This window comes from Phyllostomus hastatus, unplaced genomic scaffold (genome assembly GCF_019186645.2).
Source record: "Phyllostomus hastatus isolate PE091 unplaced genomic scaffold, TTU_PhHast_1.1 phas_scaffold_755, whole genome shotgun sequence".
Taxonomy (NCBI): domain Eukaryota; kingdom Metazoa; phylum Chordata; class Mammalia; order Chiroptera; family Phyllostomidae; genus Phyllostomus; species Phyllostomus hastatus.
Genome location: NW_025334039.1, coordinates 2427074 through 2450494, shown reverse-complemented (window position 1 = coordinate 2450494; position 23421 = coordinate 2427074). Strand labels below are relative to the sequence as shown.

At 43.9% G+C, this 23421-nt stretch overlaps 2 protein-coding genes across 2 annotated transcripts in view; one reads left to right on the top strand and one right to left on the bottom strand.

Annotated features, from left to right (window-relative positions):
• The window catches only part of BPIFC (BPI fold containing family C), a 47740-nt gene extending 47550 nt beyond the window's left edge, over positions 1 to 190 (bottom strand). Inside the window, exon 1 of the mRNA XM_045826551.1 lies at positions 18 to 190. The gene's annotated coding sequence lies outside the window, so the exon portion shown is untranslated. The remainder of the gene's footprint in view (positions 1 to 17) is intronic.
• A 144-nt stretch (positions 191 to 334) lies between these two features.
• FBXO7 (F-box protein 7) lies at positions 335 to 22748 on the top strand. The gene is made up of 9 exons (XM_045826550.1): positions 335 to 759; positions 4518 to 4812; positions 9512 to 9739; positions 11074 to 11215; positions 13540 to 13623; positions 16835 to 16930; positions 18644 to 18820; positions 20514 to 20551; positions 22265 to 22748. Exons 1-9 carry the CDS (start codon positions 638 to 640, stop codon positions 22679 to 22681), a joined length of 1599 nt encoding a protein of 532 aa, XP_045682506.1. The 5' UTR covers positions 335 to 637; the 3' UTR covers positions 22682 to 22748.
• Positions 22749 to 23421: the final 673 nt, after the last annotated feature.

Sequence of the window (23421 nt, the reverse complement as noted above, 5' to 3'; positions counted from 1 at the left end):
ACAGGATACTAACTCACTTTCAGAGCTAAAGCACCGACTGCAGGCTGTTTTACATTTTGCTGAAACGGGAAGAAACTACCGGAGCCTGGGCTCAACCTACGGCTCCTCGGAGCAGACGCCGCTGGAGCTGGGCGCCACGGAGGAACTGAGATAAGGACCAGGCACAGCTGGGCCTTGAGGGGCGGCGGGGCGTGTGGTCTGCCTTTCCCGCTTCAGGGTCGCACTGCCACGACGACTGAGAAACCGCGACACCCTCGCTCCGCGGCAGCCTCGGCGCCTGCGCGGTGGGCTCCTCGCACTCCCAGGCGGCGCCGTGGAGCGCCGAGTCGTCGATCGCAAAGTCCCAGAGCCGCCTGCCTCCGCACGGGCCGTCCGCCGCCGCTCGCGGGGTGGGCTGCAGGGGGCGCCCTCCAGACAGGGCCGCAGTGCCCACGTCCTAGAGACCGGCCGGCAGCTCTGCCAACCTCGCGGGGCCTTCTCCCCGTTACCTCTCAGCACCGCCTTCACTCCCTTCACCCCTCAGCTCCGGTAGTCGCCGCTCCAGGGCCGCCGCCGCTTGAAGTAGTAGCTGTCCGGCCGCACCGTCGTCACCGTCGCTGCCTCTGGGTCCAGGACCCTGGGCCCTGCCGCCACCGCCATGAAGCTGCGAGTGCGGCTTCAGAAGCGGACGTGGCCGCTGGAGGTGCCAGAAGAGGAGCTGACGCTGGGGCAGCTGCGTGCGCACCTGAGCCAGACCCTGCTGCCCACCTGGGGGTACAGGTAGGCGGCTGCGGCGACGGGGCGTCTCGGGGCTCCGGGAAGCGTGGCGGTGGCGCAGGCCCCTCCGTCCCGGGAGGCGGGCGGAGAGCCGGCTTGGCGGGTCCGGCGGCCCTGGGGCTGTGTCACGCACAGGCCGGACGGTAAGCGGGCGCGGGGCCTTGGCTCGCGGAGAGCACGGCCCGGCGTCTTGGGGGCTCCTTTCCTCGCCGGGGTGAGCCGCGCTTCCATTTTTCCAGTAAAGGAATCCAGGGATAGGCCAGCACGCACAATTTCCCGCCCTTTATAATATAAAGTTGGAAATGATGGGTTTGGTTTGGGTTAAAGGTTTCCGGGCGCTCAGGAATGTGGAACTTCACCATCTCCAGCACCGGGGCATTTCAGTGGAAAAGTTTGGAAAGTACTAGAAGGAGGTAGCAATCGCCCTCCCCCCACCCCCGCCCCATTCCGTAAACTTGTAGCGCTGCTGGGCGGCCGCTGCAGTGATCTTAAGGCTTCACTGAGTGTTTACCAGCCGGGCTCCGCGGTGAGCGCCTGGACTTCCCCGCTGCCGTTTTGCAAAGTCCAGCGTGCCGGCGTGCTTCCAGTCATTTTATGTTGCTTTTTGCTAAAACCAAGGTAAACATTGGCCTTGTGATGACTCTGGAGACTTGCAATTGCGGGCAGTGACGTTGAGAAGTAAAGGATCCAAGTCTGTTATTTATGGGGCTGCCGATGAGGCTGCTTTGTTTCCGTTGAGGGTGTCTCCTGGGTACCGCCATCGGGGAGTAGAGGGACAAAAGTTAGGGTGGTCCTCTTCCGGTATGAGTAAGCTAGCAAAGTTGGAATTGGTGCGGAGAAGAGAAAAAGATGTTTGCCGGGGCTTTTTAGGTGAATTCTTAAAAAAACAAAACAAAACCCTAAAACTTAATTAAGTGGTTCCTTTTATGAGACTTTTACAAACTTGCATTTTATTTTTAGGAAATTCAGTAAAAGCGGGCCATAGTATGAACTTCTCACCCTGCCATTTATCAAGTTAAAAGTAAGCCTGATTTCCAAATTAAGACAAAAACAGGAAAGTGAGAAATTGACATAACCCCCTTTAAACATTATATTAAACGACAAGCCTATTATTTCTTGCTGTTAAACCTAAGAGTTTTGCATGCTGACTTCATTACCCCACCACAGGTTTTCAAAGTTAATTTCTCTTTTTTAAGGTATTTTCATCTATATGTGCACATATTTTATTATTATTTTTTAATTAGGTGGGACAGTCTTGAAAGGATGTGAAACCTGACTCCTTGGTTTATCCAAGAGCCCAAGTGAGTTTCCCTTTCAGGTTCGCTTTTGTAGTGAAGGCTGGTTACCTGGAAGGCATGCAAGCCTCAGCTCGTGAAAGTAAATTACATTTTTCTGAATGTATGTTCATTTTATCATAACTAGGCAGTTTCAAAATGTGTCCATATGACATTATTTATAAAGTGTCCTTGCTGAGCAAGTGGGTCTGGGGTTGCCGTAAAATATTTTTTAAAAGGCTCGAAGTTTCTAGGATGGAATTTCCTGCTTAAAAGGTGCCCCCCCAGGCCCCAGCTTCAGAAAACAACTGTTTTTTAAAGCCTCTCCTGGGAAACCTCTATTAGTTTAGAAATAGCTCTTCCCTTTCTCTATAGGGGACGGAAGCTCAACATTTTTGTTAAGCAGATGATTCTCTACCTTTTCTACAAGTAGATATTTGAATGAACACTGTGTTAAAAATAACAACCTTTTGCTTTGACACATGATCCATAAACACTTAGTTCATTTGAGGTGGTTTTCTATTTTTTTTTTCCGTCCGAAGTTGGGGTAGTTTTTCTGGGTAACTGGCAGTTTTCAACATTTATTATTGGAAAGCACTTGAAAACAGAAGCATAGTTACTTATTTTTTATAAGTAGGAGTAGTTTCTGAAACCTTAGCATCAGTAACTTCTCAACCAAAGAAAGACACTCTGAATTGGTAAGAAGAATTGAATTTACGTGAGAAAGAAAAAACATACTGACTTATTCCTGGCACTTTGAAAACACAGCATTGTGAGAAAGAATCAACAGCATGATTCTTCCAAGGACGTCCTTCAACAGCATGATTCTTCCAAGGACGTCCTTCTTTGACTTTTCAAGAAGTTGATGAAGTCAGCATTGCTGGGTGTAAATGTCTCATGAAATGTTCACTACGGTTGTTCATTGTTCCTCACCACGACATGGTGAAATGATGGTGGTCCTTTCCAGGTCAGGTACTCGGTGGTGCAGAAAGGGTGGGAGTTCCTTGCTCCAGGATAATTTGAGCTCTTAGCTTGTTTACCGGTGAGGTTTGGGATTTGTACTGTCTTCCAGGTAAAAGACATCGTTAGTGAGGAAGAAGCTTGTACTTACAGGAGGATGAATTGCATTCAGTTGTCTACATACACTCATCTAACTTTTTGTAACTTTTTGTGATTGTGAATATTCATTTAGGCTGTGGGTCTAGTATTTTGGAACCAACATAAACTGTCCTGTGGGCATTGAATGGGTAGACCTGATTTCAGTCTCATCTTTTCTTTTGATCCCTACCCAAGGACATGCTCAATCATTGATTTTAGAGAATGGGGAAGGGAGGGAGAGGGAGAGAAACATCAATTGCCTCTCATATGCACCCCAGCCAGGGTCTCATATGCATTCAACACCTGCAACCCAAGCATGTGCCCTGATGGGAATCAAACCTGCGACCTTTTGGTTTACGGGACAACGCTCCAACCAACTGAGCCACACTGGCCAGGGCGATTTCAGTCTCATCTTGAACTTCCCAGCTAATGTTGGCTGCATTTATTCCACAAATACTTTTATTTGCCAAGTGCTGCAATTACAGTTTTGAACAACACAGACAAAATACCTGGTCTTATGAAACTTAAATTCCAGTGTCGGGGTTTGGAAAGAGAGACAACCTATAAATAAATATATTTTCAAATAGTGCCGTTACAATAAAGAATAAAACACGAGAATGGAATAGAGGGATGGAGACTGGGTGGAAGGTGACATGTGCCTTGAGACCCGAGTGATGGAAGTCAGTCGCTGGAAGAGCTGGAAGAGCAGATGCAGGGGCCCAAAGGCTGCACTGGAGTTGATCTCTTTGGGGGACAGACAGAAAGCACGTGTGAACCGAGAACAGTCAGTGAGAGGAAGGACGAACCAGGTGCTGAGGTAGGAGAAGCAGGGCGGGGCCAGTTGCTGGGCTTAGAGGCCACGGTAAGGATTCTATTCCAAGTTCAAGGGGAAGCCATTGGAGGATTTTTGGCAGAGGAATGGTGTGATATTATTTATATTTTTAAAAGACTGTATTTCATTGAATCTCATTTGCCGTCACTCTTAAGATACATTATTTTATGTAATACTAAAGGAAAAAATGCTGTCTATTAAGCTGTGTTATGTTATGTTATGGATTTTGAAAAGCAGTCCTGTTTCAAAGATGTCAAAATATAAAAAAGTGTGTGTCTTAGAATTGATGAAAACATGGATTAATGATAGAGAATTGCTGTATCCTATGCCCCCAGCTAGAATTTTAGCCATTAGAAATCTGTAACCTAGGCATTCAGTGATAAGAATGAATAATTTGGTAGTTTTTCCAAAACTTTGGCTCCCTTCTTGTTTTTGTTTTGTTTTCATTGTTTAGTTTGTCTAGGATCATACCATGTACCTTATATATGTTTCAAATGTATTGTTGAGGATAATGGTAATAGGTAGCTCTTACCATCCTTATCCGTCTTTCTTGGCAGTTCCGATACCCGGTTTGCAATTACATTGAACAACAAAGATGCCCTCACTGGAGATGAAGAGACCTTGGCTTCATATGGGATTGTTTCTGGGGACTTGATATGTTTGGTTCTTGAAGATGCCATTCCAGCACCTAACTTGCCTTCATCCACAGATTCAGAGCATTCCTCACTGCAGAGTAACGCCCAGCCCTCTTTGGCTGCCCCCTGCAGTCAGTCCAGCACACAGGATGAAGAGCGGGGTGATTCGTTCCCAGGAGAGGCAGCCCAGTCTGATGCGTGGAGTGATGACAGCATGGTGGGTATCACTGTTAAGACAGGAAGGAGATGGGTAGTTGGTAGCTCATACTGAACCCCTTGGTTGAATTCTGTGCCAGTCAGAATCATTATCATCAGCAGATTGCAGATCATGTTCTTGCAGAAAACAGTTTTTTAAAGTGCTAAATGCTGGGGTCAGTTTTGGGCTGGCATTCTGAAGAACCCAGTTTTTACCTATTTATTTTGTTCAGACATTCTCTCTTTCAGATACATTAGCCCTTGGTGTCTGTGCTTGCCTTTCGTTAAGCTCATGTTCCCAGCTTTGCTTCTCTGGTCTCCACTCATTAAAGCTGTATACTTATGTGGCCCAGTTATTTCCAGATGATTTGCTGGACAGTTATGCCTGGATTTTAAAAATCGTCACCTTGGATTCTATGTGCCAACATGAATTTGAAAATGCGTGCACCAATATTCTCTTCTCAAATCAGCCACCCTTTGCTTGTCATTGGTACTACTGTTTTTCTGAGCTTAAAACCTTGGAGTGATTTTTTAAAAAGATTTTATTTATTTATTTTTAGAGAGAAGGGAAGTGAGAGAGAAAGAGAGGGAGAGAAACATCAGTGTGTGGTTGCTTCTCACGTGCTCCCTGCTGGAGACCTGGCCTGCAACCCAGGCACGTGCGCTGACTGGGAATTGAACTGGTGACCCTTTGGCTCGCAGGCCTGAGTTCAACCTACTGAGCTATACGGGCCAGGGCCCTTGGAATGATTTTTGACTCCTTATACCCAGCCCCTTACCAGGCCCAGCCAGTTTTTCATTTCCTTTCTGTCCCTTTTCCGTTTCCTTTGACCTTTCCTTTCCCTTTTCCTTTCATTTTCCTTTCCTTTTCCCTTCCTGCTTTCAGTTTTGCTCTTCGGTCTACTTTCTTGGTTCATCTCCTTCCTGCAGGTTTTTGATTATGTTGTTCCCTTGCTCTTTAGTCGCTCTGTGTCATAGATATATCTGTGCTCATATTTTTGAATTGAAAAAGACCCAGTATCTCTAGTTCAACCCTGTCATGTACAGAGGAGGAAAATGTCTCTCCTCCTCTACGAATTTCTAAGGCTTCTGGAGAAGTTGCTCGACAACCTTTGTAGGGTGAATTTCTGTTCTTTCCTCCTGTAAACTGTCTTTTCCTGTCAGACCAGCCTCCTTATCACTTTCCCTCTCCCAGCCAACACACTCCTGTGCTTGCCTGTGCACACGACGCACTGCCTGGTGGCCGCTTCATGCCTTGGCTCGTGCTCTGCACCCAGCCTGTGACCCACTGCCCCTCCCCCTCTCCTGCCTGTGTCTCCACCATCCTCCAGGGTCCCGCCAGCCACAACGGATTTCTTTAATTTCTCTGTTATCTTTATTGCCTTGTAAACACCTCATTTAGTATCCTGCCTTTTGATTTATAGGGCATAAGTAATCACTTTTATTACTTAATTTATTAATACCTATACATATAATTTTATTAATTATTTTGTGTGTGTGTATTTATCACTTCAACTTAATTTTTTTGTGGGCTTTAAACATTTATAAGTATTCATCATGCCTATCCTGTCACTAAATATATACATATACTAAAAAAATATTTTTTAGTAGGTTTGTAAATTGTGAAAATCATCAGTGTTCTATGTCCAGGTTTTAGTAATAGTATCCAGAAAGATGAAGCAAGTTAAAAAAAGCTTTTATAAATCTCAAAGTATTTTTATGATTTTTTAAAAGAATTTGTTATGTGTTTTCCGTTTCTGTTTCATGGAGGTAACCTAGGGAATAAGAATACTTAGCACAAATTTAAATTACATTTCTGAACCTTTCTTGCTGACAGACTCATTCAGAGATTCTGGTAGAAGGGCCCATTCCCATTATTTCTGTGTACTATTAAAATTGTCCAGTAAAATGGAACTTTCTATAGTATATATAATAGTTACTTTAGTAGTTTCCTTTTGGAAAATTTTGAGAAATTAATATTGCCTCAAGTTAGTAAATTCTAATAGTGTTTTATTTTGCACTGTAAGACTTGTGTAGGATGACTGTAAAATCTGAGTGTGGAAACTGAGCTTGAGTCTTATAAATAATGCTTTAAGTACGTGAAACAGCAGGGTCTGCTAAATAAGTGTAGAATGGAGCATTAGAAAAGGAAAGTGGATGGTAAAACTTGAAACAATAGGAAAAATTTACTCTTGTAGGTAAGTGGAAATTAATTTTCTTCATTGTATTTGGGAACTCATCTAGTACCTGTTGAGACTTCAGTGGGAAACCAGAGATGACATGGCATCGAACCCTAATATTGCTCTAAACTGCATTTTAGTCACTTATTCCAGTCATTTGTAAAAGATGCGGGACAGATGATCTGTTCAGAGAGGTGGTGCTGAACGTTTCTTTTTCACTTCTCCTGTGTGAAGAGTAAGATAAAGGTTCCTGCCATGTCAGAATGGCTCAGAGAACGTCAGCGGTTCTCACGGAGTGGGGGTAAGGTGTGATAAGCTCACCGGGGGCTCTGATGTGTTCCTCTTACGTCGTCATCAGTTCAGGGCAGCTCTTCGTAATGCTTTGTCCATGTACGTTCTCTCCCCGATAACTGTGGTGCGTGGCCAAGAGTTGGGCATGATAAGTAAGAAGCAAAGAGCCTGCATACGTTATAATTTAGTTAGGTGTTGACTAATTTCTTTCTTTTTTTTTTTAAGATTTTATTTATTTATTTTTAGGGAGGGAGGGGAGAGAGAGAGAGAGAGAGACATCGAGACATCGAGACATCAATGTATCAATGTGCGGTTGCTGGGGGTTATGGCCTGCAACCCAGGAATGTACCCTAGCTGGGAATCGAACCTGGGACACTTTGGTTCCCAGCCTGCGCTCGACTAATTTCTATTTGTTCAAAATATGAGGAGGCCTCCTTTTTTTAGGGAGTGTGAATTGTTGGCCTCTAGGTTTTAACAAGTGAATTTGTATCTTTTTTGTAAGCCACCAGGGCTCGGGTCCTCAGGGATTTTAGAACGCCTCGGGCTCCCCTACATTTTTCCACCCTTTGACTCATGCTATGTAATTTTAATTTCCTCTGCTCCTTCTGTAATGGAAATATGAACTTAAAAAGAAGAAACATGTGCTTTGCATTAAGAGTTGAGCACATGCCTGGGAAACAAACTTTCTGAGCAAAATTAATATAGGTAGTTTAGTCTTACTGAAGCAGCATATTGTGTCCAGAAGCCCTGAATTGGGAGTTTGGCGAGCTTGGTTCACTTGAAATTTGCATTAGCTGGTAACCTTGACTGCTATTTAATGAGTCACAGGGACAGCCAGCATACATAAAGAGGCAACATCATCTGTCTTGCCTATTTTATAGCATTTTTGCATGGTGCACGTGAGAAAACCCCGAAAACAAAAACATCATGAAATCGTAAGACCTTATCCTTCAGCATTTGTTCAACAAGCCTTTATTGAGAACCTGCTATGGCTTAGGTGCTACACTGGGGTTACGGAGAGAGGTGACACGCAGTCTGTCCTTCTAAGCTCGCAGTCATGGCAGGACATGGATGTGTAACTAGGAAATCGCAGCGCAGTGTGACGGAGTGCAGTAATAAGGGCGTTTCAGGCAGAGTGGCAGGCGGTCACCCCTGTTGAAGAGGTGAGGGCTGCTGGAGTGGGGAGGAAGGGGCCGGGGAGAGTGAACCTGATACAGAGGCAGGGATCGGGTGACGGAGGGCCTTGTATGCTAAGGTGTTCAGGAGTTCGGACTTTATTTTGTAGGCCTGCATTTCTCAGTGCGTCCTCTGTGAAAAACTTGTTTCGTGAGATCATAAGTAAGTGCTAACAGGATGCTGAGCGTCGAGGAAGGAGGATAGTGTTTCTTGGTTAAATGCTGTTACTGGGTTTCTCAGGGCTTCACGATGCCATCGATGTGTTTTGTGAGTGAGGAGGGGCAAGGAGGTGGCTGTAGCGTGTAGTGTTTTCCAAACTCACTTCGTCGTCAGCCTCTCTTTTCCTGAGAACATGGAGAGTCCCATTCCAAGGCACAGTTTAGGGAAATGCTGCTGTCTGCCTCAGGGAAGTTGTGGCAGGTTTTTGGTTGGGACAGAGGACCTACTTGGATTCTTAACTGTCAGAAAACTGACTGCAATAGGTGGAATGTGTTGGATGATAAAAAAGTGGCATCGGGGATATTGGGGAGAAATGAGCGTGAGTGCTATTGGAGTAGCAAGGGGCAGGTTTTAGAGATACCTAGGAGGCAGATTCAGGGGAACTTTCGGGTGTGATCAGGTGGGGGGGTGAGAGAAGTCTGGGAAGATTTCCAGGGTTTTGGCATATCGGCCAGAGGTAATGGAGATAAGGAATTTAGGATGGAGCAGGAGGCTGCAGGCTTGTTTATGTAGGAGGGCTCACTTCAAAGCACCCCATTTCTGAACCCAATAACGTGCTTTGGCAGTGAGCACCAATCTCTCAGTTTCCTCTAGGATACAAAATGTCATGTGTAAAAGTCTATTTGGCCCTGGCTGGCGTAGCTCAGTGGATTGAGCGTGGGCTGCGAACCAAAGTGTTGCAGGTTCGATTCCCAGTCAGGGCACATGCCTGGGTTGCAGGCCATGACCCCCAGCAACCGCACATTGATATTTCTCTCTCTCTCTCTCTCCCTCCCTTCCCTCTCTAAAAATAAATAAATAAAATCTTTAAAAAAAGTCTATTTAATGAATTCATTGTTGTGTTATCCTTTTCAGGCAGGGCCTAGTCAGAATGTTGAAGCTGAGTCCACTGAAGATGTTGTGGATATGGAGGAAGGCGCAGGCTTCTGCCCCTCAGAACCCATGCTCTGCAGTGAGTCGGTGGAAGGGCAAGTGCCCCACTCACTGGAGACCCTGTATCAGTCAGCGGGCTGCTCTGGTCCCAGCGATGCCTTGATAGTGTCCGTGCATCTTCTCATGCTGGAGTCGGGCTACATGCCTCAGGTAAGACTGCAAGCGAAGACAGGCCTCTCGCTAGGGCTTAAGTTCCATTGGGAAAGGGGGTGTGTCGGACATACCTCTAGAGTGTCGTGCAGTGTGGATTTGCTGTTAAACGTGGTTGGGTGTTAAACGTAACGTGCTGGACACAGCGATGGCGTAAAACAGGCAGTACATGTTCCCTTCCCTCTTTTCCTTCTTTTTTCTCCTTCATTTGTTTTATCAGTTTTTAATTAATGGTATAGAAGTGATGACAACTCTGGTTAAAAAAAAAGACTCAAGATTATGTCTGATAATATATCATTAAAATGTGGTCTGTGAGTTTGGATTGGGTGTGACTGCACAGGTAGCTCCCTAGGGTACTTTCTATGTTAGTGGCTCTATGAACTACCAGCAGCTTAATAAGGGTCAGTGAGGAAGAGCGACATTGTTCTCATGCTGTAGTTGCTTTCATTCATTCGCTTATTTATTCTTCATTCATTCTCCATTTCATAAGTGTTTGCCAATGTCAGGGGCAGGGCTTTGTCTCTTCTCTCAGGTTGCTTATAGTCCAAGAGGGAGAGAGAGACAAAGATACAAACCATTATACTGTATTGGTTAAAATGTAGGAGGGACGTATATATAGCCAGGATGCCAGAGATTCACAGAGAACGTTTAGAGTAGAGTTTCTTAAACTTGAGTGTGTGTAGAATACCTGGGAATCTTACTAAAATGCACATTCCAATTGAATGCGCCTAGGGTGGAGCCTGAGGCTCTGCATGCTCCCACACAGCAGCAGTGCCACAAGCGGCCCTGTTAGGAGTGACACAGAGTAATTCGGTGATGGTGAACGTCTGTGGCGTGCCACCTGCTGGGCCAGGAGTCAGGGTACAGGGACAGTCTTCTCCCTCGGGGGTCCATAAGTGTGGGAGCTGAAAGAAAAAGGAAATTATGGCGTATTGTGGTAACTAACATAATAGAAATATGAACACAATGTTGGGGGATAAACGAGAGAGGATTACAAACAGGATTTTTTTTGGGAAAAGGCTTCCCAAAGGAAGTGATACTTGAGCTCGAAAAGTGATATAACTTTGGTAAGCAGGAAGTGTCTTTGAAGAAAGAAATGAATCCTTATCTCTGATGTCATTTGATCTATTTGAACAAAAATGTTGATGGAGGATAATATATTGTAACATTTTTCTATAAACATTTCATTAATAGCAATATTAATGATTTGACAAGTTTTATTCAGGGGACTGTATGGAATGCTTATTTCTAGACAAGTTGGGGGCTTCCTGGATTTTTAATCTCTTTGATGGTAATACCTTTCTTCGTCGTTTCCCTTTCACTTCATTCCCCAGGGGACTGAAGCCAAGGCTTTGTCCATGCCGGAGAACTGGAAGTCGGGTGGCGTGTACAAGCTGCAGTACACGCACCCGCTCTGCGAGGGCGGCTCTGCTGCTCTCACCTGTGTGCCCATGGGAAACCTGGTCGTCATCAACGGTAATGGACGGCGCGGTCACCGTCGTTAGTGTTCCCCTCCAGACGTGTTACAGCCGCTGCGCTGATCGGCAGTTATGCTGTAGTTACGCGTCTGGAAGGTGGTAGAATACAGGGCTGATGGTTAGGTCGCAGCCTTCACTCTGGGGCAGCCCTACTCTTGCTGCTTGAACCTTGTAATTTTTTTTGCTCCAGCAGGAGTTGCGATAATAGGAGTGAGATGAGTCGGTTGCATACGGACTCTATGGAGAATATGTTTTTCTTTATGTCTGTGGATGGCTTTTTAATTTTTATTTATTTAACCAAGGCCTCGAACTGACAGATGGTAAGAGGTGAGATTGAGCTGGGCCCCTTTTTATTCAGTTTGGCACTTCTGAACAGTATGGAAACGCACAAAAACACTAGGGCTCTGAGCTCTTAGTGTGTGTATGCTGTATCCTCCCCGCCCCCAAGACAGTCACTCTGAATAGTTTCTCTCCTCGTTCTCTTCTATATGAAGAAATTTCACTGGGATGCAATACATCCCACTTCTGTATTGCATTTTACAAAATGCATTGCCGCCTGCAGGTCCGTACCGACTAGCAGTGGTCTTTGGAACAGTCTCATAACCACACGTTCTGGAGATCCATTTGAGTGACTTGAATCTTTCATTTTTGTTGCATTTTGATTTTTGAGGTTTATCCTTTTAAGGATAAGATGGGAATGACTGCATTTTTCATTTTCCAGTGTAGCTCATCTTTGTATAGCAGAGGCAGCAGGCACTTCGATACGCCTTAGCTCAGTGGGTTTTCAGCACGTTCGTGCTGAGATGGGAGCCAGCAGGAGGCTTAGTAGGACCGCGTCTGCTCTGACACGTCGAGCAGCGGCAGTGTGCTTGTCAGTTTCACGTGCTGGGGTCCTTTGTAAGATTTTGTTTGGAAATGTTTTTTCTGCCGAAATTTATTTTGAAAGCTACTGACATTGCCTTGATCTTTGAAAGGAAATATAGTTCTAGGTTTCCTATTATATAATTTCTATTATTTATTTTACTCACTGGATTCTTTAACATGTTATTTAAAAGTCTCACATTTTCAGCTTTCACAGCTTTGGTGGCATTCCACATTTGTCAGGACGTGACTGTCTGATGGCACAAAGACCTAGCAATGGCTTTTCAGCTGTTCATCTCAATTACAAATGTCACTTTTTGTTGGAAATTCTTTTTTTTCCCCAAGATTTTCATTATTTATTTTTAGGGAGAGGGGAAGGGAGGGAGAAAAAGAGGGAGAGAAACATCAATGTGTGGTTGCCTCTTGCACACTCCCCACCAGGGACCCAGCCCGCAACCCAGGCATGTACCCTGACTGGGAATCAAACTGGTGACCCTTTGGTTTGCAGGCTGGCACTCAGTCCACTGAGCCACACCACTTGGGGCTTAGTTGGGCATTCTTGTACACAGAAGTCAGCAGTTTCTGCCTTTATTTAATCATTCTGCCAGATCATATCATAACTTGCAATGTTGAAGTTACCAAATACTGAATGTGAGGTTGTAATTTTTCCCTCAATTTCTTAAGAAAGCTCTTTAACAACATATATGTAATAACCTCTGTTTACTACTAGTTTCAAGATACTTAAAAGAGAATAGCTGCTAAATGTCTTAGTTTCCGATGTTTCGTTTATTTACCATTCTTGGCACATCCGCTGCTTGCAGACTTGCATGGCAGACAGCCCTTCCAGGCTGGAGTGTTTGAAGAGGAGCAGTGTGCCCTGAAATCTCTCCTTCCCCAAAGACACCCTGCTCAGTGCGCATGTGCACGAGCACATCACTGGCTCTTTCACAGAACGAGATGAAGTGTGCCTGTGTGTGCGCGATTGGAGTCGAATCCTCTGGGGATGTGCAGAATATTGGTCTTTCGGGTCCAGAGAGAGAGATGATGCTGTGAAAACTAGCACGATTCATTTCATAAACAAGGAAGACTCATTGCCAAGGGTTAAATAACATAAATGGAGTTTTTAATGGCATTGGTAGAAATAATGATTTTACTGTGTTAAACTGTCTCCTATTAACCTTGCTGCATGTCTCCCGATTACTAATGAGCTACTGTTGGTGATACTTTTTATATAGCTATTATATAAATGTGCTTACTGTGGTTTTTAAAGGTGATGTTTTGGAGTGACTTAATTCACGTGATGGCAGGTTCACACTTTGGACTTGGCTCTGAGGGAAGGAAATAGGTGTAGAGCAGTTTGTTTTGTGTAATGTGTCCTTTGTACATTGGGGGCAAGGAAGTGCAATAAATGAAGGCATGGATGAAGTGACAAATTTTCGTCTTTCTTGTGCTTATTTACAGCTACACTAAAAATCAACGGTGAGATCAGAAGTGTGAAAAGATTGCAGCTGCTGCCAGAATCTTTTATTTGCAAAGAGGAAGTAGGTAATGTAACCATGATTTAACTTTTGGGATGAAGCTTTGAGAGGTTCATTTTTAAAAAGCTGAAAGGTAATATTAGAAAAACTAAAAGCTTCTGAATGAGCTCAAAGCAAATTCAAGACAGTATCACAGAGTTTCTGTTTCCTGTTTTTCTTAGGGCCTTGGAATGCTGGCTGGTACTTACATTGTCATTATGTAATCACACCAGCATGTAATTGGTTGCACACTATTGATGCTTCAGAATCCCTGAATTAGTTGTTGTGGATTTTTCCAGCACTGTGTTGAACCAGTCTGGGGAGGATCTGTGTTTTGTGGAAACCATACAGTGAAGCTCCATTATTAAAGATGTTTGCTTAAACATATATAAATTTGGTTGCTATTTGATGCAGATTGGAGCTTTACCAAAAGTTGGCATTCTAGGCATGGTTTTGCTTATGTTCTGTAAAATTATTAATAGATGCAAAGAAGACAAGTTTTCCTTTTTGTTTTTTCATTTAAGCCAAAGGACGAGAGGTAGGTGGGTGGCTGACGGCGAAGAGATGGGTGCAGAGGGAAGCGTCGTCTTTAAGTGCTTGTTTTGTGTCTTAGCAGATGTCACTCTGTTTACTTACATAAACTTACGTAGCCTCCTCGTAAACTTATGGGGGTGTTAAAGTCCAGATGGGGAGCGGTGCAGCATCGTGGGGAAAAGGCATTTAAGGCAGTGTCTTTTCAGGGAAGACCACCTAGATCTAGATCCTTGCTTTGAAGACCTAGAAACTTATTTCATTAGTTCCCAGGGGAGGTCAGGCCTTGAGAGACTGACTTATATGAACTGGAACTGATAGGAGAAGAAGACATCAGAATATAGTTGACCTTTGAAAGCACTAGGGTTAGGGGTGCTCTCCCATGCAGTCAAAAATCTGCATGTAACTCTTGACTCCCCCCAAACTCAACTGCATTTGGCCCTTGGCATCCGAGGGAGATTGGTTCCAAGACTCCCCTGTCGATACCAGAACCCATGGTGCTCAGGTCTCTTTTATAAAATGATGTAGAGCAGTGCATACAGTTGGCCCTCTGCTATCCACAGATTCCCAGCTGTGGGCAGAAAACAGTATTTTCTCTCTGCTGTTGGTTGAGTTCAAGGATGCAAAACTGGGAGATATGGAGGACTGAGTGTGTATTCGTTCACAAGAATATGTGTAAGAGTGGACCCATGCACTTCAAACCTGTGTTGTTCAGGGGTCAACTGCACATATTTATAATGGTCTCTGAACATTCACTGCCATACCAGACCAGTGTTTCTTAACCTTTTTGACCTTATGAATCCACCACTGAGCGTCTGTACACATTCCCCATGCCCCCCGTCCACCTCATTCTCTTCCATGAAAATTTAATACCATAGATATGCCGTGTACTTACTTGTATACCGTGGCCCTTTGGAGAGGCACACACCACTGTAATGACTAGGGTTTTATTTTTTGCCCTCGAATAACCAATTTTTGCCCTGTTGGAGGCTATGTTGCCCCTGGTGAGAATGCATGAACTGAACTCATGAATCTGCGAAGATGGTCTTACTGTTAGGACCAGAAATTCCTTGGCTACAGCACTGAATATTCATTTCTATACTGTGGGGAGTAGAACTACTTTACACTCTATAGTAGTAGAGGCTACGCCCATTTCATAATCAGGAAACAGGTCTAGAGGAGGTTATCACTTCAAGGTCACAGGGCTGATAAATGGTGGGATTAGGATTGCAATGGATGTGACTCTTAAGCCTGGCTTTAAAAACAACTTTTATAGGAATGTGGCTCAGATTTATATTCGTTATCTGGTTTCTGTAAAAAGGGAAATGAAAAGGAAGGCGAAAAGGAAATGAAAGGAAGGGAAAAAGTTTAAATACTGTTTTATTGCAAGTTTATGGCCTATATTAATTGAGTATTTTTAATGTAGCAGTTTTTATGTTGGGTAGTAATTTTTACTGTGTCTTATAGTACCTAGTATATACTATGTGTTGTTATTCATCCTTTTATTTATAAGTTTCTAATACTTTCATAGGTCAATGAAGGAAAAATTTTGTTTATAGAAAATCAATTTTCACACTTGAAAAAAGCCATTAAGCCAAATTGATTTTTAAAATATCTTGAAATTTGATTTCAGCTTGAGATTATAGTTCATGTAACACAGATTTAGAGTTTAGCTGCATATTTTTTCATATTCATTATCAGTTGAGTTGTAATGCGTGTTTTTTTTATTATAGATAGTTAGAAGGAATGGGGAGGGAGCGAGCATAAACTGATTGCCTACTGATGTACACTAGGCACTGTGGGTGGAGCTTCGAATTTTAACCACTTTTTGGTGGTGGTGTCTCCTTTAAACAGTTGAGCAAACAGGTGTGGATCAGAGGGTTCAAGGTTATGCACTTGGTAAACATATAGCAAAACCGAAGTGGGAACTTCAGGTGCAGTTTGACAGTGTACATGCTGTAATGTACGTGTGAATCACCTGGGGATTTTATTAAAATGCCAGTTCCCATTAAGTAGGTCTGTGGTGGGTCCCGAGATCCAGTATGTGGAAACGTTTCCCAGACGATGGCAATTCAGGTGATCCGGGGACCGCTTTGGGTGGCTGTTTAGTGGCTGACAAGGGTGCTTTGGAGCCATACTTAGGTTCGTGCCCTGCTCTGCCACTTACTGTGAGGCCTTGGATGGGCTTTCTTGATCTTGTCCTGTTTTTAAAGTGGGAGTAACAGTATTTAACCCTTAGGGAGAACTGCTGATTCTAAAGGATGCTTGAAAAACTGCTTGACGTGGTTCCTTATACATAATCATTGTGTGATAAATAATATTTTATTCTACTAGGATCTAAGCTCCCCAAGAGCAGCTCTCCGTTCTGTCCCCAGGGCCAGACGGACTGGCAGACACCCAGTAACTCTCGGCTGTGTGTGCACGTGTCACACCAGCGTTTCCCACCGAACTGCAGCCTAGGACTGTAGAGGCTGGGAGCAGCCCCGTTAATTTGATACTGTGGGAGTTTTAGCTTTAGGTCTGAGATTTAATTTTCAGAGTCACACACTAGATACTTCCCCTTCAACTGGAGATTTTGGATTATGTTTCTGTAAGCATTATTTATGGAAATCTATTTGCCACTTTGGTTTGGCTGAAGTAGAGGATACCATTTCAAGTTTTTCCACTTGGTTTTGAGTTTTTATTTTTTATTTTAAAAAATATTCTAGGGGGAAATGCAGCCAAGATGTACAAAGATCTCCAGAAACTTTCTCGCCTCTTCAAAGACCAGCTGGTGTACCCTCTTCTGGCTCTCACCCGGCAAGGTGAGCGGCGACGGCGAGGGTCGCAGGTCGAGTGGCTGGGACGGACGGTCAGTTCGTGTGCTGTGCTCCTGGCCCTGCCCTCCTTTCTCCTCCTGGTGCCGTTCTGCACACTTTAGGACGAGGCCTAAATGTTCCTCCCTTCCTTTCTGTGTTGTCACAGCACTTCGCACGTATCTTTACTGCGGTCCCTTGTTCAGTGTGTCATGACTGTGGAGGTGATTTCTCTCCACCTAAGTGTGTGCTTGAAAGGAGGGAGCACGTCGCATTCACTTCTGCATCCTCATGGCTTAGCACGGGTCTGGCCCATAGAACGTTTGAGAGATGCATAAGTAAATGATGTATAGCCTGTAAATTGTGTCTAAGTTTGTTTTTTTTAAACAATATTTATTGGGGCTCTATGCTGGGTACTTTGGATATTTCACATGTGTTCTTACCACATGCTAACAACTTTGAAGCAGGTTTTATTCCCATTTTATAGATGATGAAACTGTATAATTCAGTCAGGTTTATAATTCACTCAAGATCCTTGTTTTAGTCAGCTTTCTCTTACTTGTGCGGGAGCACACACTGCCCTAAGGCCTCAGTGGCTGACAGTGCACACATGCTCACTCAGGTGCGTGCTGTGCGTGGCTCACGTTGACGGAAGGGGCGGCGCTTACCCAGGGCGTGCTCTCCGGGTGGCCCAGCCACCTGCTGCTGCTGAAAGTTCTTGCTCAGCAGCGATGTGCCACGCCACTCACATTTCACTGGGCAAGGCCAGTCCAAGTGGCCAAGCCTGATGGTAGTGGGTGGGAAGTGTAATAGTGCGGTAGAAAATGATTGAGAACCGTAATCTACCACAGTCCTCTGGTTGGTGAATAATTTCAGATCTGTGTAAACAGATGTGTGGTTTTCATTTGCCGTCTCAAGTTGCATGGTGCCAAGGCTGTTATTACCATAGGCTTCTTTAATTGGTGGTGAGGGAAGAGAATAATGTGGATTTTAAAGCCCTTATTGGATTTTGGTTATCTTTGCCAGTGGAGAATAATATCACAAATATTCAAAGGAGCTGATAATGGAAAAATAATTTTCATTTGACTTTGGAATATAATTTTCTTTTCTCGGTATTGCTTCTGAATTTATCTACCCACGGCTTTGTAGCCTGCCCAACAGTAATTGCTAACACCCAGTGCTTATCATGTGCCAAACGTTGTTCTATGCACTTTGTGTGTGTTAACACAGCTAACTCTCCACGTAGTGAGGTGGGTAATACTGTTAACCGTTCTACAGGGAATTGAGTTAGATAGGGTTGAAGTAGCTTGTCCAACGGCACACAGCTGGTGAGTGGCAGCGCTGGGAGCCAGTTATAAAAACCAGTGAATTATCCATTTTCTGTAGTTGAGTAGAGAATTTTTTGTTGCACTGAATATTTATTGCTCGAAATAAGAGAGGCCATTGACTGTCTGCAAGTTGTCAGTTAGTTATTTGATGTGCATTGAAAGGCATTTGTCTTTCCACTCAAACATAAAGGGATCAAGGGGCTTTGAGTTAGTACGAGTAATCTAGTTCACCTGGGGCTAGAGGTTTGTTGTAGATGCCCGTGCTTGGGTACTTGAGACTGCCACCTCACTTGCCACTTCTCTACAAAGGAGCAAGTTGCCACCTGTGAGGTGGAAAGTGTGGGGAAAGCTGGATGCGCTTTACTCAGGGTACTTGTTCTTTTTTCCCTTTTAGCACTGAACCTCCCAGATGTATTTGGGTTGGTAGTCCTTCCGTTGGAGCTGAAGCTGCGGATCTTCCGACTCTTGGATGTTCGTTCTGTCCTGTCCTTGTCTGCAGTTTGTCGTGACCTCTTCATTGCGTCAAATGACCAACTCCTGTGGAGGTGTTTGTATCTGCGGGATTTTCGAGGTGATTTCCATGATGACATGTTAACAAGAAAGGGATCTTTTGTACTGAGGTCTTAATTCTTTTTTTTTTTAATCAAAGGGGAGGGAAGAAGACTTATGTATTTTGTTATTATTGTTCAATCCTCATCTGAAGACACGCTTATTGATTTTAGAGAGAGAGGAGAAGAGAGGGGCAGGAGAGAAATATTGATGTGAGAGAGAAACACTGATCAGTTGCCTCATATGTACCCTGACCAGGGGCCAGACCTGCAGCCTGCGTGTGTGCCCTGACTGAGACTCGAACCCGTGACATTTTGGTTGATGGGATGATGCTCCAACCAACTGAACCACTTGGCCAGGGCCCTTACCAGTGTATTTTTAAACTGTGCTTTGATTCAGGGTGGGTCATGAAATCAATTTAATGGGTCATTCATTGTACAACGGAAAAAGAAAAACCAGCATTTTATAAAATAGGAGTAAACTTACATTTCAGTTATGTAGATATATACTGTGTTATAATGTAAAATAATTGTGGTTCATATGCTATAAATGATAACGTACCACCTTAGGAACTGTAAATATCTATGGGTCGATTTCCTTTCCTTTTAACAAAAATAAGAGTATCATGCGGAGTCTTTTGGATTGTCAAAAAACTTGTTTTTTTCTTTTAAAACTTCAAAATGTCAGAAGTGCAAATGACCTAGTTTTTCTTTTCTTCCTTCTTGATTCCTAAGGTCCTCATTCTTTATTTGTGCCCCTGAATCCAAAGTTTAAAATGTTACTTTGTCCCTGGAGGCAGCAAATGTCATCTCAGAAATTTAAAAAGAAATCACAGTCAAAGTGAAAAGACAAAATGACCAACATATATGAAAGAACCAGTCAGGAAATAAAGCAGGCTATGATAAAAATACTTGTGAAAGGAGCAGAGACTTTTTACTTGTATATTCAAGTTCAGGTTTAAAATGTAATCAGTCTCCATCTCATTTCCAGACTGTGGTCCACAAGCTCATTTGTAAGCTGAGTGGTAGGATTTTATCATGAATTTCCCTGTAGATACAATGTTATGGGACTGGAGCTTTTACAAATTTTTCTTCCATGCCAGCGTAATAGCTTCTAGAGAAGATATCACTGTCTTTTATTCAAACTCTTTATTAGACTTAAAGGAGTTCTTCTTTTCCTCGTTTTACAGATTTTAAGTACATTGAAAATTAGGTCTGGTCATAATTCTGAGTCGAATCATTCAAAACATGGTTGGGAGAAAATCTAACTCAATTATGAAAGAAAACCCGTCAGCCTGACCTCCAGTAACGACCATGGGCTATAACACAGATACACAGAGGCCATCACCCAGTGGAGTGTAGTATGAGACCTGGGGCTGGGAGCAGCTGACACACCGAGGTGGCATTCGGGGGGACGATGCATGTGGGACAACGGTTAGTGCAGGGAGAGAGCAGCCAGGAAGCCCTCGTGTCCCCGTGGGAGTCACTGGGGCGAGCTACCGGGCAGCACAGAGCAGTGATGGCTCCCTCAGTACCAGGAGGGGGTGGAGTCAGGTTCAAGGCAGTACCAACAGTACTGTGTCTGTTAAACCAGTGATTCGTGTTTCTTTTTGTGCTTAATGAGGAACCTTAAATTTCCTTGGGACAGGCAAACCTGCTCTTAATGCTGGATGAATGAAGCATTTTAAACCCTTCTATTTTGTTTTTCCTTTGTAGATGGTACTGCCAGAGTTCGAGACACAGATTGGAAAGAAGTAAGTGTTTTTAAATGTTCATAGAGAAATACCTGCTATGAAATAGTGGATTAGTGCATTAAGGGTGTGTTTTCACTTTATTATGATGTAATGAAATCTGTTATTGCTAATTTTCAGTAAATGGAAATGTTTTCAACATTTATTTTAGATTCAGCCTCCCCTTTTTTTGTAATTACACAGGAAGAAAATCTTAACACAATGATTGCTTCACCTTTACTTAACATAAAACACTCTCCCTTTAGTTGCAAAAAACTTTAAGTGAACTGCTTCTGTGCTGGAGTAGTCTTCAGTAGTTTGGCAAGATAGAATACTACATTGTGAAAAGAACAAGTGATGTGATTTTATTTGCAGATGTCTGCTATAAAAGACATTGATAGGACTGAGGAAAAACTTGGGGATGAAGGACTAGAGAAAAATAAAGTTCAGTGGCAGGATTCAAATATGTACAAAATATTGGGTTGGCTGAAAAGTCTGTTTAGTTTTGTTTGTAAAATAAAGGACACACTTTTCATTTTCACCAATAGCTTTATAGATTTGGATATTTTGAGTATGTTGGCTATCTCCCGCTATCTAGTGGGTAGAGGCCAGGGGTGCTGCTAAACATCTTCCACTGCGTGAGACAGCCCCACAGCAAAGAATTACTTGGCCAAAATGTCAACAGTGCCAAGAAACTTTGCAAAACCGCTTTTGACACATTCCATCAGTCACAGCACCTTCTCTATACACTGCCCAAATTTTTTTGTTTCAGTTGTGTTTTTACCCTTCTTGAAATAATAAAGCATAATATGCTGAAAATTGTGTGTTGTTTCCATCTTCAATATTAAATTGGCTGCACAAAAATTTACCAATTTTGATAAGTCTCTGTAATAAATGCACACTGATATGACAGCTGTCAAAATACAATCTAACAAAATTGTTTCGAATGAGGCTAAAGACAACTAAGCACTACTAGAGTCATCATATGGGAAAGAAACTAAATGAACTTTTTGGCCAACCCAGTATGTCCCATCCTCTAAAACAGGGGTGTCACACTCATTTTCACGGGGGGCCACATCAGCCTCGAGGTTGCCTTCAAAGGGCCGGATGTAATTTCAACTCCTTAACTGTTAAGGAGTAGTTACATTTGTACAGTCCTAAAATTATGTCAGCCCTTTGAAGGCAACTGCAAGGCTGATATGGCCCCCAGTGAAAATGAGTTTGACACCCCTGCTCTAAAATAAGCATCTATTTTTCTGTTCTTGTTTAAATTGAGGTCCATTAGGGACGTAATTTAAGTGAAAAAGAGAATTCAGGGTACAGCCTTTCTCCCCAGTACCTTAACTTTATATGTTGTGGCATGATATTTTCAGCAAATATTTACATTTTCCACTTTTCAAGAAAGGCTGAGTTAAAATTGCGTGTTAGCTGGGGTGCTCTGGATTGCAGCCTTGGAAACACATGTCACTCAGTTGTCCCTCCTTTGGGTTGATTGTTGCTCCAAGGTGGCATGGTGGCTCGTGGCAGTGTGGTCAAAGAGCGGAGTTCATTCCATATTGTATCCAGAGCCGCTGCCCTCCTCACCCACACAGAAACTGGAAAAAGCTCTTTCTGTGCACTGGTTTCTTTGTTTGCCTGGCTAGTGTGGGGGAAGTGTGGGTCTGCGCAATGAAACCACGTTGGAACTTTGGGGAGATGTCCAGTCACTTACCAGAGCTTGTTCTTGGTTTTCTTCAGTTGTACAGGAAGAAGCACAAGCAGAGAAAAGAAGCTCAGAGACGGCGCGCAATGTTCCTGCTGCCGCCACCTCACCCTGATCCTTTCTACCCCAGCCCCTTGCCCCACAGGCCTTTCCCTCCCGGCCCCTTGCCCCCCAGGCCCTTCCCTCCTAGTTCTCTCCTCCCTCCAGGAATTATCGGTGGGGAATACGATGAAAGGCTAATGCTTCCCTATGTCGGAGATCCCATCAATTCACTCATTCCTGGGCCCGGGGAGGCACCCGGCCAGTTCCCCCCACTCAGACCCCGTTTTGACCCCATTGGCCCACTGCCAGGACCTAACCCCATCTTGCCGGGGCGCGGTGGCCCCAACGACAGATTTCCCTTAAGGCCCAGCAGGGGTCGGCCGACGGACAGCCGGCCACCATTCATGTGATGAATTGGTAACCCCACTTCCGGAGCTTGTTTGGTTTTGTTTTCTTAAAACTGCAGATGTCATCTTATTGGGGTGCAGACTTCTAGTGTTTTCTGTGGTAGCGAGAAATGTGGTCACAGAAGCCTTTCAACAGGTACAAGGAGGGACCCAAAAACACCCCAGAATTATCTTCTGGAGGGCGGGCCCCTTGTAGTGCATTCTTCCCCCACAAGGTGTGTGTTCTAGGAACCCGTCTGTATCAGGGTACTACCTGGTGTGAGAGGCTGCGTTGGGCCTCAGTAAATTTTTTTGAAGACTTTCATCACGTTTGCCCATTTCATGGTGGATGATTTAGGAGCACACCTGCCCACACTGCGCTGAGTGTTCAGCAGTTTTTGACCAAAAACAGCATGACCCCCTGCCCCACCCTCCCTATTCACCAGATCTCGCCCCTCGTGACTTTGTTTTTTTGTTTTCCCAAGTGAAAAAGGTCCTCAAAGGGAAATGTTTTGCCAGTGTGGGAGAGGTGAAACAAAAAACAGCAGAAGCACTAAAAGGCATCAAAATTGACGAGTTCAAAGATTGTTTTGAGCAGTGGAAAAAAAATCTCAATAGGTGTATTGATTGCGTGAAATGGAGAGTACTTTGAAGGTGACTGAAGTTTAAACACATGAGAATAAATTCACAATTTTTAATAAATATATTTCATTTTTTTGGTCCCCCTTGTATATTAAAGCTGCAGCGTACTGTGGCCCAAAGGT

What these genes read in the sequence shown, in the direction of transcription:
- FBXO7 (XM_045826550.1), top strand. Translation starts at nt 638, where the DNA reads ATGAAGCTGCGAGTGCGGCTTCAGAAGCGGACGTGGCCGCTGGAGGTG. An exon ending in CTGCCCACCTGGGGGTACAG is followed by an intron (nt 760 to 4,517) that starts GTAGGCGGCTGC and finishes CTTTCTTGGCAG; the next exon opens with TTCCGATACCCGGTTTGCAA. An exon ending in CGTGGAGTGATGACAGCATG is followed by an intron (nt 4,813 to 9,511) that starts GTGGGTATCACT and finishes TATCCTTTTCAG; the next exon opens with GCAGGGCCTAGTCAGAATGT.